We start from the raw sequence: 15,431 nt of genomic DNA, 5'->3' as shown, positions 1-15,431 counted from the left end.
TCCATCTCCAGTACTTGAAAGAAAGAAAGAAAGAAAGAAAGAAAGAAAGAAAGAAAGAAAGAAAGAAAGAAAGAAAGAAAGAAAGAAAGAGAAAGAAAGAGAAAGAAAGGGAGAGAGAGAAGGAGAGGAGAGAGAGAAGGAAGGGAGGGAGGGAGGCAAGGAGGAAGGAAGGAAGGAAGGAAGGAAGGAAGGAAGGAAGGAAGGAAGGAAGGAAGGAAGGAAATAAATGAGCTCAGGGGAATTTGTGTGATTTTTCTTATTCATAAGTAACCCCACAGAATATTGGAGTCTCTCTGGCACTTGTCAATATTCCATCCACTTGCCCCATTGGGGACACCCCTGTGGCTTGGTGGATCTGCTTGATTAGGGATAGCTGGAAGCCTGTGACCATTTTCTGAGTCCCTCATACTAGTAGCATAACTACTGGGTCCAGGAACATGTGGCTCTGAATCCCAACACTTCTTGGCTGTGAAACAGTAGGCAGATTGCTCAAATTTCCCCTTGCCTTGCATTTGCTCAAGGTGGGCCCTGGATGACATTCTCCACACAGGAGCATTGTAAGGCTCAAATCAGGCATGAATATCCAAGCTTCTTATACAGTATTGGATCAAAATAATTTGTTTTTCAAGGACAGACAGATTTGGAGAAGGAATGTGAGAGGATTTACTCAAAGTATACACAAACTACTGGCCTTCGAACGCATATTAAAAAATTTTCTTGCCGGGCGTGGTGGCGCACACTTGTAATCCCCGCGCTTAGGAGGCGCAGACAGGAGGATTGCACAGGTTCGAAGCCAGTTGTGTTGGCTTAAGAGACCCTGTTTCCAAATTATAAAGTATATAAATGGGTCTGGGAGTGTAGCCCAGAGGTAGAAGGGTTTCCAGGAACCCCAGAACCACCAAAAAAAATTTTCTTTTTTAACCTTGCCATGTCAAGTTATCCTGGTGGCAGAAATGGCAGCCTTTTTCACCCACCACTGCCATTCACAGAGTAACAGCTCAAATGAGCCGTTTCCCTGTCCCCATCACCACAGACAGTGGCTCACAGGAAGAAGGCTAATAGGCCATTTGTTTTCATCATGTTTGTGGGGTTAGCCACAAAATAGCTCTTGTCCCCAGAAACATATGTTTTCAACCCCAAATAGAACAGAATAAGTAATAAGAAGAATGACTAAGTAAGGACGGTACCCGCTCCCTGGAACGCAGTGAATGAACTGACTAGTATATTATTTTCATAGGTTTTTTTTTGTTTGTTTTTGATATATTAAATTACAATCAGGTCCTCAGAGTATAGATTCTTTTTAGGATGAGTTGTTATGTCTGATACGACATTTACTATTTAGATTCTTTTAAAAAAATCTGTTTCTATTCTTTATCAAAATGTTATTGGTGCAATATAATTACACATCATAGTGAGATTCAAAGTGACACATTCATGTAGGCACACCACATTTCTTGGTGTGGTTCTTTCCTAACCCCATCTCGCTACCCTTCTCCACATACACGCCAGCAAAGTTGTTGGTGACACCTTCATCTGTGAACTTGATATTATTTGGTCTTTTACTTCCTCAAGCCTCCTTGTTCTCCTTTTCCCTCCCTCCTCCAACTCGTTCCACTCTTCTACTGGTCTCTCTCCTCATTTTCGTGAAGTTCTTTATGTTTCCTGTTTTCTCTCTAGCGTCTATATATGACATAAAACATATCTCCCCTGACTCTCTGAGTGTAGCTAATCTCTCTTAGCATAACATTCTCCAGTTCCATTCATTTTCCTGCAAATGACATGATTTTGTTCTTCTTTATAGCTTAGTAAAACTCCATTGTGTGTATAAACCACATTTCCTTTATCCGCTCATCTGTGGCCAGACCCCTAGGTTGGTTCCATAATTTGGTTATTGTTGTGAGTTTCGCTGCTATGAACATGCTATGCATGTATCTCTATAATATTCTGACTTCAGTTATCGTGGAAGGGTATTGAGGAGTGGTATCACTGAGTTGGACAGTGGCTCCTGGTCTTTTGGGGAGCCTCTGCTGATCTCCACAGTGGTTGTACTCATTTATAATCCCACCAATAGTGGATAAGCGTTCCTCTAGGGAAGACTGTTAGCCACATCAGGGAAGAATATTTTACAATGTTTTAAAAGAATAGTGACAAAGCCAAGCATGGTGGTGCACATCTGTAACCCTAGTACTTGGGAAAATAAGACAGGAGGCCTGCAGATGCAAGGCCACCCTCAGCAATGGAGCAAGACTCTGTTTCAAAATAAAACTTAAGCCAAGTGTGGTTGCACACGTTTGTAATCCCTGCGCTTGGGAGGCAGCGACAGGAGGATCCCGCAGGTTCGAAGCCAGCCTCGCTGGCTTAAGAGACCCTGTTTCCAAATAAAAATATAAAAATGGGTCTGGGAGTTTAGCCTGGAGGTAGAAGGGTTTCCAGGAACCCCAGTACCATCAAAATTTTTTTAATTAAAAAAAAAACTTAAAAAATGGATGAGGGTAGCTTGGAAGTCAAATGCCCCTGGATTCAATTCCTAGTACCAAAATAAAGAAGAAAGAAAAAGAAGAGTAACAAAAAAAAAAAAAAAAAAAAAAAAAACTAAGGGGAAATGTGTATGTGTTACTTCTGCCCTAGGGAAACTACCCAAAATTCAAGCCTGGGTATTTAGGTAAGTGGCCAAGTAATAACAACCAGATCATGATTGAGGAACTTAGGCAACAAAATTATCACATAAAGTAATTTAAGTTCAGTTTCTTCCAAGCAACAGTTTAGAGTTCTTGGTCTATCCAGGACTAATTTACAAATCCCAAAGGTAAAAATTCAGTCTGTAGCCTCAACAGCTTTATGGCCAAAGCCTTCCCAGGAAGAGTTTAAAGTGGGTTCACTAAGTACAAACCCAAACACTCGAATTCTATGGTGTTTTGTGGGCATGAATACATTTTTAAGTTGGAGAATTTATTTAACCACAAATGTACCTCACATATTAACAAAATGTGGCCACTCATCATAGATGAAGTCCTGCCTGGTGAGGTAGTACCAACCAGGAAGACAATACAGGACAAATATCATGGAAAACTGGTACAAAACCACCACCCATGCTGGGCGTGGTGGGGCACACTTATAATCCCAGCTTCCAGGAGGTGGAGACCGGAGAATCACAGTACGCAGACAGCCTCAGATACTTAGCGAGGCCTTTCACAACTCAGTGAGACCCTGTTTCAAAAAATAAAAAGACTAGCCAGGCGTGGTAGTGCACACTTGTAATCCCCGCGCTTGGGAGGCGGAGACAGGAGGATCACGCAGGTTCGAAGCCAGCCTTGCTGGTTTAAGAGATCCTGTTTCCAAATAAAAATATAAAAAATAGGTGTCTGGGAGTGTAGCCCAGAGGGAGAAGGGTTTCCAGGAATCCCAATACCACCAAAATAAATAAAATAAAATAAAATAAAATAAAATAAAAAGACTAAAAAATTAGGTCTGGGGCATATCTCAGAGGTACATGCCCCTGGGTTCCATCCCCAGAAACGTTAAACACACACACATACACACACACACACACACACACACACACAATAGTGGAAGCCCATTGAAATGTCTGGACAAAAATGTGCCAAAGCCCAACTTTGCTGAGAATGCACCTTGCTACTGATATTCCTACCATGTGCCCACAAAAAAGAAGGTTTAGCACATTTTGCTGGGTATTTATTCCTTTCTATTGGCTCTGCTCATAGGAACCAAGCAAGCACCCAAGCCATCAGGTGCTGGTAGAAATGTGTCAGTGGACCCTGACTACTCCACAAGGAAACCAGGTAAGAAATAAGATGCTGATACCTTACAGCAACGCAGCTTTGAACTTGTACACTAACTGCAACAGTATTTGTGTAGCAAAAAGCAGTAGCATCCACATATCCCCCAGCAAGTCAGAACCATGTAACAGCAAATGCATGTTGCCATAGAAACATCCCAGAATAATTATCTTTCAGTGAATGAAAAGTGCTTTGTACACAAACTTTTTTTTTTTTTTTTTGCAGTACTGGGGATGGAACCCAGGGGAATTCTTTATTCTTGAAACAGGGTCTCACTGAGTTGTGAAGGGCCTCGCTAAGTAGCGGAGGCTATCTGTGAACCACAATCCTCCAGGCTTTGCATCCTGAATGCTGGAATTACAAGCGTGCTCCACCATGCCCAGCCCCACAAAATAAATATTAATAAGAACTTCTAAATTAATTTAAAAATTTGCTTCTATCATGTTCTGAGGGGACACAATAGACAAATGCTACATAATCACTGTGGGTCCTGGTTTGATCATGTTTAAGTTCTGGTCTTGTGTGGCTTATTCCAACACTCTTGCCTGAAATGGTGTTATGTTTCTATTTAAATAGTGTGCTGGGCCAGGCAAGAAGGCACATAACCTGTAATCCCAAAACTTGGGAAGCTGAGACAGGAGGATCACAGCTTTGAGGTCACCATCATCAACTTATTGAGACCCTGTTGCAAAATAGAACAGGGCCAGGGGTGTAGCTCAGAGGCAAAACACCCTGGGTTCTGACCCCAGCACCATAAACACACACACACACACACACACACACACACACACACACACACACACAGAGAAATATGCTACATATGATAGGTAAAATTATGACACAGGCAATTCAGAATATCTTAGTTTTTTAAAAGGATGCTATGAGACTTACCCCGCTACATTAATGTCTCTCTCACCATCCTCCCCCACGTGTTCGTTCTCTCTCTCTCTCTCTCTCTCTCTCTCTCTCTCTCTCTCTCTCTCTCTCTCTCTTTCTCTCTCCCTCTCCCTCTCTCTCTCTCTCTCTCTCTTCCCCTCCCTCAATTCTTCTCTCTCCCTCCCTCTGTTTCTTTTTTCCTATCTTTCTCTCCCTAGTATCCTTGAAAATTCTTAAAGCCATAGAATATTTTCCTGGACTGACTATTTTACTTGTAGATTTTAAAGCCAACATAAATAAAGAGAAATTTTTAAGCTTTAACCCAAGACCTAAAGTTTGGGTTAAAGTGGACTACTTCAAACACCTTTAGCCTTGCCAATCTGTGTACAAAACAGATATCTTTGCACAAATTATAAAAAAAAAGTACCTCTTTTTCCTGGGGTTAAGGCAGACCAGTTAGAAAAGTTTGTCCTTCCCGTGGGCTGGCAGCCCTGCTACAGAGCTCTTGGGCTCTTGGGTGGGTAGCAGAGAGGGTGTATACAGTGTCCCACTTACCTCTCCCTGTGCTGGGCTCACCCACAAGTGGCTCATAGGGACTCTGCTCTCCACAGGCTCAGAATTCTTGTTCTGCCATCAAGGCTATTTTGGTGTAATCATTTGAGAAGTTGTGAAGACATTTAATTGCAATTACATAATAATAGAGTTAGGGGACAAGGCGAAATACCCACAAAAGGAGAAATTAATATGCTTAACAATTCAAAGCTAAAGTGGTATAAGAAATTATAGTCTCAAAATTAAAGGCTATTGAGGGTAATAAAATACTACTGTTAAGTATCTGTAGAAAAGATGTTAAATTCTACTTACCTCACAGGCTTCCAAAAGGCAGATACACCTACATAACTTCATCTGTAATTAAAGGATATGTTTTACATACACTACTGTGTTTCATTTTCCCTGGGTACATGCTCAGCATTGATTTAGAGGGATATCAGCATGTACTATTCGCACACACTTTTCTGTTTATTCTATTCTCTCATCCCACTGCTACTTATCAGAGGTTATTTTTAACCATAATTTTTGATTAATACATTTTATTGACTAAAGGGTTTTTTTAATTTTTTATGGGTGCATTGTAGCCATACATCTTAATGGGATACAAGATGGTAGAGGTATAAATGCACACATTACCCAATTAGCCTTTACCCAATTCCCGTTCCATTCCCTCCCCCTTCCTGCATCTTTATGACAGCTTTACTCACTATGTAATTTTCCAGCTGCAATTCCGGGGACTCGCCACCCACCCTTGCCACCCAGACCAATGCCGCCACGAAGAAAGCCTCTGCCACCAAATAACGTCACCGGGAAGCCAGGAAGTTCAGGTACATCCATCACTTACCGCCCTCTTCCCACCAGAATTTCAGTCTTCTTGCCAACCTCAGCCCTTCCTCCTGTGCTGTCTCAGGCACCAGAGGTGTCACTGGCATGTGTGACACATATTTGTGCTGGCCCCCAAGACTAGACATTGTAAATTACACTTTGAGGACTCCTATCCTGACTCTGGGTGGGTGGGTGGGTAAAGAAGGCACCCCTCCCTCTGCAGCTAAGCCAGTTTTCTCCTTAGATGTCTCCATGCTTGAGCCCAGGTGGAAACTGACTGAGGCCCTTTAACACCAGTGGATTGTTTTGGACAAGATGCTGTGTTCTGCTAGGCCGCCTGGGGCCATGGAAAATGCAATACCCTATCACTGATTTATCTTTCTGTCTCCTGAAATGGAATCCTGTACATCTTACTGAAACCTCCACTATCCACCAGCCTTGGTGTGGCCATGTGTTATGGCACTGGGGGATTCATTGGTAGTAAACTGTTGAAGTAACTGAGGGACCCGAGCCAGGTTAGCCAGACGGAGGCTGTCCCGGGACTCAACTGCTTCTCACCTCCATGCTCGAGAGCATGTGGCTCTTCCCCACAGAAGGACCCCTCTTAGACCTGAAGTACTCATGCATCGCCCCTTCTCCAGCTCCCCAAAGAAGTCCTAGCACTGATTCTCTATGTGTCCTCAACGCATACTTCTGTTTAAAGAAAAGATTTCTTTTTTCTACGCTTGATACCTATTTGTTTGCATAGACTGAGTTCTTTGAAGACAGAAACCTGGATGTACTTGTTCTGAATTTCCAGAACCAACTCCAGTGCTTAGCACATAGAGGGTATTTGATACGGGCTCTTCTCCCGGGAATTACCAGCAAATTACAGGATGCTCCCTATCATTCCCCCCACTCCCCACTCTCTGCTTCCTAAATATTTGGGTTGTAAAATCCACGTAAAAGTATTATAGACAGTTGAGAAAGGTGAAACCGATGAGGGTTTACATAAAAGGGAGTAGATGTCTTTCTTTTTGCCAGGAGGGCACAGGGACAGGGAAGCTTCTGTGATATCTCATGAGCTGTCATGTCTGAAGGAGGAATCAGCCCCTGGTTTACCCTGATGTACCTTTCTGAGTCAAAGCCTGGTGACTTGGCCTGGTGAAGATGCCAAGTCTACCTCACTAATTGTAAACTGAGGCAGCTGTGATGTGGGTCCCAGTTGTCCGCAGGTCAGACTGCCTGAGTCACAGACAGAAAAGTGATTCCTGAATGTGCCCGTGGAAAATCCTTGCAGAGTTCCCCACGGAAGGCTCTGTGTCGTCCACCGCTGTTCACTGACCTTGTTCCTGCCCTCGTTTTCCCACATCTTGAGGAGAGCTTTGGTACATAACAGCCCACCCAGCATCCAGAAGCAGCAAAATTGCAGCAAAATTGCTTAGAGACTAACCATGATGATGACTCCCCAGGTCCCACCATCCACCTCCAATTCAAAGGGCATGATTACATGGTTGAGGGTCCAAATAAGGGTAGTCCTGCATATTCAGCCTGATCAATAGAAGAGAAAGTATATCCTGGGCTCTAAAAAGCTGTTAGATGTCTGGGTGTCCTCTCAGGCTCTTTCTTGTGCCTGGTGGACAGTCTTGGGCTCCTGCATGGCATCTGCCATTTGTCTCCTATTGCCAGATCTCTCAAGAACTCAGAGGCCCACTTTTCTTGCTGGGGGGAAAATGCAGCCAGCATTTCCTGCTGATTCTGCAAACTCTGAGAAGCTCTTGTGGGCTGCAGTGCGATTTCCCTTGGTTTTGCCTGCCCTCTTCCTAAGGCCCACTCCCTCTAGGGCCAGGGGCATGGGTCCCTAGTGGCAGACCAGAGGCTCAGCTGCCTGGCTCACCAACGATCCAGTACTGAGCAGGAGTCCTTAAATTCAGCTCCCGTCTCTTGACTCTCTATAGCCCAGGAGGGACTCCTTTGCCCAGGAGAAATATAAAACCCAATCTAACCGCCAAACTAAACACTCTGACTTGCCTAGATCTTAGAATGGATCCAGTTTTAGAGACTTACACATATCTTTAGAATGGAGGAGTCACTGTCGAATATAACAACTCTGGGAAGCACTGTTCTGGCACTCAGACCAGCATCATGGATGTTATCCTAGGGATATTTTCTCTTCTCCAGCCATCTCCCATGCCTGCCAGTTGATCGTCAACTTAGGCTATTCCATCTTCTTGATTGCTGTCATGCCAGATCCCCTTCTGTCCAGGCCCACCTTCTACTGTGGCCACCTCCCCTTCCCTCACCTACACAAAGGCCTCAATCTCCTGACACTCCTTCTCTCCTTCTCCCTCTCTCCTCCTCCCCCCTCTTTTTCCTCCTTCCCTCCCTCCCACTTTGCACCCTAACTATTAATCTTTTCATTCTAAAATGTTACTTCCCCACTGAAAATCTCCCATATGTCCATATTATCTAAAAATACCATCCAAAACCATGGGAGGCAGGTTCTTTCATAATCTGCCCTGCCCTTCTATTCTCACCCCTGTACCCTTGGGCCCCGCTCTTTCCTCACCCCTTCAAATTAAACACTCCAAGCTATTTTATACTTCCCCCACGTGGCTCTTACTGCAACTTCAGACTGGAACACAGCTCTCTTTCCTACCTACTGATCACTCTCCTCTCATTGGCATGGCCTCTATGAAAACATTCCTACCCACCCCACCCAGTACTCTCCATCTTTCCCCAGAGACGTAACCGCTCCCTCTTCTTGCCCCATCTGTGACCTTTTCTAGTTCTTTCACAATATCTATGATATTTCAAACCCCTTGGCTCGCACATGTATCTCCATCAAAAATCCAGGTCTCATTTTCTCTTCAAGTCCAGCCAATAGCACCAAGCCACATGGGAAGTACTTAATAAACATTTATTGGATAAATAAATGGGGAACTTGGAAGCGCTCCTATGAAGTCTTACTGCTTTGGCTCTATGTTACAGGAATCATTTCATCAGGCAGAGCCACTTCCCCAACCCCACCCCTGAAGGCAACACTCAAACCTACTGGAATTCCCTCCCGGAGACCAGAGACAGATAAAAAGCAACCAACGGCTCCTGCCTCCGGAGAAGAATTTGGTCAGTCAGTTTTCACTGGATGCTTCAGCTGAGAGGAAAGAAAATCTCCATTCTAGACCTTTTATTTTATTCAGTTTTATGATTTATATGGGCATCTTTGTTTTAAATTTTCTACTAATTTTTAATACTTGGTTACAGAATATGTTCCTTTTCTTCACAGACATAGACGTGTCAAGTTTGTTTCCTAAAAAGATCTAGATTATCTAATCCTACCATTAAATTAGATGTAATCACTAACTGTACATATCTTAATTTATTAATGAGTGTTAACTACTTGGTTATGAATTTTAGTCATTATCACACTCTAGAACACCTTGACACAGGACACAATTAAAGGCATTTTATTGTGGAGGAAGATACTTAATAATAAGAAGAAAATCAATAATACAAATTTAACTGAGAGGAATATCGAGTATCTTTAGCCTTTATTAATCTTTTCACTGTATTGTGAAGGTGTCTTTATCTTTCGCCAAAATTGTTCATTCTTTTGATTCTCAGATAATACAACTGACTTTAGCTCAAGCCCAACAAGAGAAACGGATCAGCTTGGGAAGCCCAGATTCAAAGGTATGTTTGGCTCTGGATCTCGATTTTGACAAAGCTGTATTTGCTGAGTGGATCAGTCAGGTATTGCTGTGTAACAACCACAAACAACTAGTAGCCTACTATAATAAAGATTTACTTTCAAGTCTCTGTAAGTCAACTGCAGGTCTGTGGACCAGGGATGTGCTCAGTGAAGTGTGTCTGCTTCTAGCAGCAGGTAAAATAGGTGTCTAGCGGGTTTGAGTTCATTAAGGTCCCAGGATAAAGAACCAACAATGACCCAGAAGCAGCAATTTACGTGTCCAAACAAGACAAAGAGAGGTAGCGTTTAAACACACAGCCACATTTAAAGCTCCTTTTAATGCTATATCTGCCATTATCCATTGGCAAAAGAAAAAAAGTCATATGGTTTGCCGGGCGTGGTGGCACACGCTTGTTATCCCCTCGCTTGGGAGGCGGAGACAGGAGGATCGCACAGGTTCGAAGCCAGCCGTGCTAGTTTAGGAGACCCTGTTTCCAAATTTAAAAAATATAAAAAAGAGATGTCTTGGAGAGTAGCCTGGAGGTAGAAGAGTTTCCAGGAACCCCAGTACCACACACAAAAAAAGTCATATGGCCAAGCCCCAGTCAAGGATTGAGAAAGTATACTTTCCTTATATAGACATAGGGAATATTTTTTTATAATACTCTAATGTAACAAAGTAGGAGACAATATGATATAGATTACAGCATTTTATTTTATAATTATTTTCTGTAGTGTTAAAATATGATAAATTTTGTCATACATTTACTTATGAAACCATCATCACAATAGCATAATGAACACATGAATTGCTTGCTTGCAAAGCTTTTATCCTATATCTTTTTTTTTTCTTGGTGGTACTTGGTGTGGAATCCAGAGGCTTTCTACCTCCAGAATATACTCCCATATCTATTTTATATTTTATTTGGAAACAGGGTCTCACTAAGTTGCTAAGAACCTCACTCAGTAGCTGAGGCTGGCTTTGAACCTGCGTGATCCTCCTGTCTCAGCCTCCCAAGGGCTGGGATTACAAGCGTGCGCCACCACGCCCGGCTTATCCTATATCTTTATAATCCCTCCCTCTTGTCTTTCATCCAGTTCTCAGTCCCTAGGTAATCATAGGTGTGCTATCCTATAGATTAGTATGTTATGGAATTTTATATAAATGAAAACATAAAACATGAACTTTTTTTGTGTGGGTCTGAGGATGAAACCCAGGGGATTTGACCTCCGAGCTACACTCCCTGCCCTATTTTTTATTCTTTATTTTGAAATCGGGTCTCACTGAGTTGCGGAGGGCCTCACTAAGTAGCTGAGGCTGTCCGCGACCGTTATCCTCCAGTCTCAGCCTCCCAAATGCTGGGATTACAAGCGTGGGCCAACACACCCAGCTTTTTTTTTTTTTTTTAAATCCAGCCTCTTTTTGTTTCTTTTCTTTTCTTGCAGAATTGGAGATTGAACCCAGGGCATTCTACCTCCAAACTACACACCCAGGCCAATTTTTTTTTTTTTTTAACTAGAAACAGGGTCTCACTAAGTTGAGAAAGGTCTCACTAAGTAGCTGAGGCTGCTTGCAAACCTAAGATTCTATCTCAGCTGTCAACAACTGGGAAGACAACCGAGCCACCACACCCAGCTTATCTGGCTTCTTTTACTCAGCATAATTATAATTATTTGAAGATTCTTCCATATTGCTCTTACCAGTAGTCCATTTCTTTTTATTACAGACTAATATTGAATTAACTTGTCAGTGCTGCCATAACACAGTGCCACAGATTTGGTGACTTACACAGCAGAAAATTGTTTTCACACAGATCTGGAGTCTGTGACTTGCAGGTTTGGTTTCTGCTGAGGCCTCTCTTCTTGACTTGTAGATGGCCACCTTCTGACTGTGTAGTCATGTGGATTTTTCTTCATGTATGTGCATCCTTGACATCTATTTCTCTATAAAGAGACCAGTCAGATTAGACCCTTATGACCTCATTTAACTTTAAGTCCTTAAATCCAAAAACAGCCATACTAAAGGTTAGGGCTTCTACTTAGGAACTTTAGAGGAACACAGTTCAGTCCATAAATGTACTATAAATGTCAGGTCATAGTGGCACATGTCTATGATCTCAGTACTTGGGAGGCTGAGACAGAAGGATCACAGGCTGGAAGATAGCCTCAGCAAATAATGAGATTCTTATCCACCTAGTAAGACCCTGTGTTAAAGAAAAATAGGTCTGGCCATGGTTGTGTCAGTACTTGGGAGGCTGAAACAGGAGGATCACAGGTTCACAGCTACTTAGTGAGGCCCTCTGCAACTTAGTGAGATCCTGCTTCAAAATAAAAGAATAAAAAATAGAGCTGGGGGTATATCTCAGCAGTAAAATGACCCTGGGCTCAATCTCCAGTAACACACACACACACACACACACACACACACACACACACACAAATAATAATAATAATAATAATAATAATAATAATAATGATGATGATGTAAAAAAGAAGTAAAGAAAGAAAATTAAAAAGTCAGGTGAAGTTATTGGTTGTACTGCACAGTTATGCTATATCCTTACTGATTTCATACCTATTTGCTCTAACAATCAATAAGAGAAAAGCACTGAAATCTCTAAATGTAATTGTGCCTATATTTCTACTCGCAACTCAATCAATTTTTGCTTCACACAATTTACATGTGTGTTTGAGGTACAGACTTTAATTATATGGAATTGTATAAAACTCCTGATTAATTGAGCCTTTATCATTACAAAATACCCTTTTTGTTCCTGGTAATATTGCCTGCTATGAAATGTAATTTGTTAATATTTATGTACCCAGTCAAGCTTTCTTTTGATTAGTGTCATCTTTTTTTCATTCTTTCAGTTTTAACTTACTTGTCTCTCCATATTTTAAAGGATGTTTTTAATAGGTATCATATAGCTAGGGCTTATTGTCAATCTAATCTAATAATCTGTGCATTTTATTTGTGGTGTGTAGGACCTGACATTTAACATGATTATTGATACTGTTGGGTTCAGATCTTCATTGTGATATTCATTTCTAATTTGTCCTATCTATTCTTTGCTTCCTTCCTCATTTCCTTCTTTCTAGCCTTCTTTTAAATTATTTTGTAATTTTTTTTTTTGATGGTACTGGGGTTCCTGGAAACCCTTCTCCCTCTGGGCTACACTCACAGACCTATTTTATTTTTTGGAAACAGGGTCTCCTAAGCCAGCGCAGGTGGCTTCGAACCTGCGCGATCCTCCTGTCTCCGCCTCCCAAGCACAGGGATTACAAGCGTGCGCCACAATGCCCGACCTGTAATTTCATTTTTATTTTGTTTCGTTAGCTGCCATTTTTGTTCCATTATTTTAGTTGTTGCTAACACATCACAATCTATGCTCCAGTCAAATTAAAACCTTCACATATTAGAGCCTTACACTCATGTAGCTTCTTTCCTTTCCTCTGGCCTTTAGACTTTCATTGTTCATATACTTTATTTTCATGTGTTATGTACATTGTACCAGAGTGCTTTTATTCTTTAAACAGTAAAGTATTTTAAAGAGTTTAAAGTCATGAGACAATGTTGTATACAGAGTTTCTGCTTCTGATGCTCTTCATCCCTCTTACGTGGATCCAAACTTGCATCTGATGCCATTTTCTCTTTTGCTTGAAGTACTTCTTTTAATATGTTCTATAATAACAATCTATTGGCAATGGATTCTGACAAGGCTTTATATTTCCAAAAATAAAAAGAGTATTTTGCTTTTACTTGTATTTTTAAAACTATTATCATCAGTTATTAGATTCTTCATGATAAGTTTTTTTTTTCCATTTTTGAAAATGTTACTCCTTTGATTCTCACTTGAATTCATTCCAAAAAGAAATCTCCCATAGTCCTCATGTTTGTCATTCTGTATTTGTCTTTGATTTTATCTCCTTAAAATATTTTCTTTTTTCACTTGTTTTGAAAAAACTCAATTATGATTGCCATACTTCTCTCAGGTTTATTGTACTTAGATGCCTTTAGGCTGTTTGGGTTTATTGATTTAGAAGTCTATTATGTTTAGAAGATTTAAGTTCATTATTTCTTAAAATATTTTTTCCATCCACCCACCTCCTTTTATACTTCAGTTACTCCAGACATGTGTATATAATAGCTCACTCATGTTCATTATTTTTAGTTCATTTTTTTCTCTTCACTTTTTTATACTGAATAGGTTTTATTTCTAGGTCTTCAAGTTCCCTAGCTTTTATTTTTGTAATATGTATATTAATTCTATGCAGTTTATTTTGCATCTTACATTTTGTAGTTTTCACCTCTAGAAATTTAATTTGCTTCTTTTTTTAATATCTCCCATGTCTTAACTTTAAAGTATGTGGATCGATCATAAGGATAACTGTTAATTATTTTTGTCTGATGATTCTAGCATCTGTGCAAGTTCTAAGTTGGTTTCAAATGACTAATTTTTTTCAACTCATTGTAGGAAATATTTTCCAGTGAATTTCATCTTGTTGGGTGCTAGATTTATTATTATTATTATTATTATTATTATTATCCTTAAAGTGTCTTTAAATTTTGTTCTGGGGTACAATTAAATTACTTAAACTACTTAATCCTTCAAGTCTAGTTTTTAATATTTATTAGGTGAGACCAGAACTATATTCTTGTAGGGCTATTTCCCACTATTTGGCTAAGACACCATAAATTATAAAATATGAGCCAAGCCCATAGAGTCCAAGTTAATTCTGAATATTAACAAAAGGTAAATCAATTTAGTAAGAAAATCAACAACACCCATACTAGGTATCTCAGAGACAGGATTTTTGAATTTTCACAAGTTTGAAAACTACCCATAGCACTGCTTTCCAGCATCTGCTCATAGTACATGGCTAGATGTGCTCAAATAAGATATAATTATATTTATGATCTCATCTCCATCTCCTTCACAAGTTTCAGTGGTAAACATCAGGATCTTCTCTCTCTCTCAGGTCCTCATGTGAGATACATCCCAAAGCCTGACAACAGGCCCTGCTCCATCACTGACTCCGTCAAACGGTTCCCCACAGAGGAAGCCCCGGAGGGGAACGCTACCAGCCCACCACAGAACCCACCCACCAATCTCACTGTGGTCACTGTGGAGGGGTGTCCCTCCTTTGTCATCTTGGACTGGGAGAAGCCGCTGAATGACACTGTCACTGGTAAGATCACAGCATGAAGACCTGTCATGATAGCAGACAACTTTGATAACGCGATGGCTCGGGCCTGGGGTACCCTGGGTCAAGCTCTGACAGGTGAGGTATATCTGAGGAGGAGTGAGTTTATCAGAGTTCTCCCAACCTAAAGGTACATTTTTAAGTGTCACAGGATAGGAAAAGATCATCGGTGTCCTCATTCCTGGCTTCCTGCTAATTTAACAGATCACTTTAAGCTGTATTTCTTCCATTTCCTCTCAAAATTTCTTTCACTGTTTGAAAATATAGCGGGCTTCCTTATTACTAAGGAAACATATGAAGACTTACCACTGCTCCCCATGATATTTACACTACTTTCCTTCTCACCAACCCAACTTCTAAAGTGACCCAGGGCTTTCAATTAAGCCAAAAGTTATTTCAACTCTCTTCAAAGAAATTGAAAACAAAATCCCATTTCTGGGCAAATTTCTGTTTATCTCAGGAAATCTTGATTCTTCTTTTTTTATTTTTTTGTGGTACTGGGGATA

The 15,431-nt window shown here is 40.9% G+C and overlaps 1 protein-coding gene across 1 annotated transcript in view; it reads left to right on the top strand.

Moving 5' to 3' along the window:
- The window catches only part of ABI3BP (ABI family member 3 binding protein), a gene marked incomplete at both ends in the record, with an annotated part of 263,992 nt that overhangs the window by 226,591 nt on the left and 21,970 nt on the right, over positions 1-15,431 (top strand). The window contains 5 exons of the mRNA XM_080696503.1: positions 3,723-3,800; positions 5,948-6,052; positions 9,021-9,155; positions 9,654-9,722; positions 14,701-14,910. Coding sequence (XP_080552629.1) covers positions 3,723-3,800; positions 5,948-6,052; positions 9,021-9,155; positions 9,654-9,722; positions 14,701-14,910 — 597 coding nt within the window. The remainder of the gene's footprint in view (positions 1-3,722; positions 3,801-5,947; positions 6,053-9,020; positions 9,156-9,653; positions 9,723-14,700; positions 14,911-15,431) is intronic.

This window comes from Muscardinus avellanarius (assembly GCF_963383645.1).
Source record: "Muscardinus avellanarius genome assembly, chromosome: 5".
Lineage (NCBI taxonomy): Eukaryota > Metazoa > Chordata > Mammalia > Rodentia > Gliridae > Muscardinus > Muscardinus avellanarius.
This window is presented reverse-complemented; position numbering and strand designations above follow the sequence as displayed.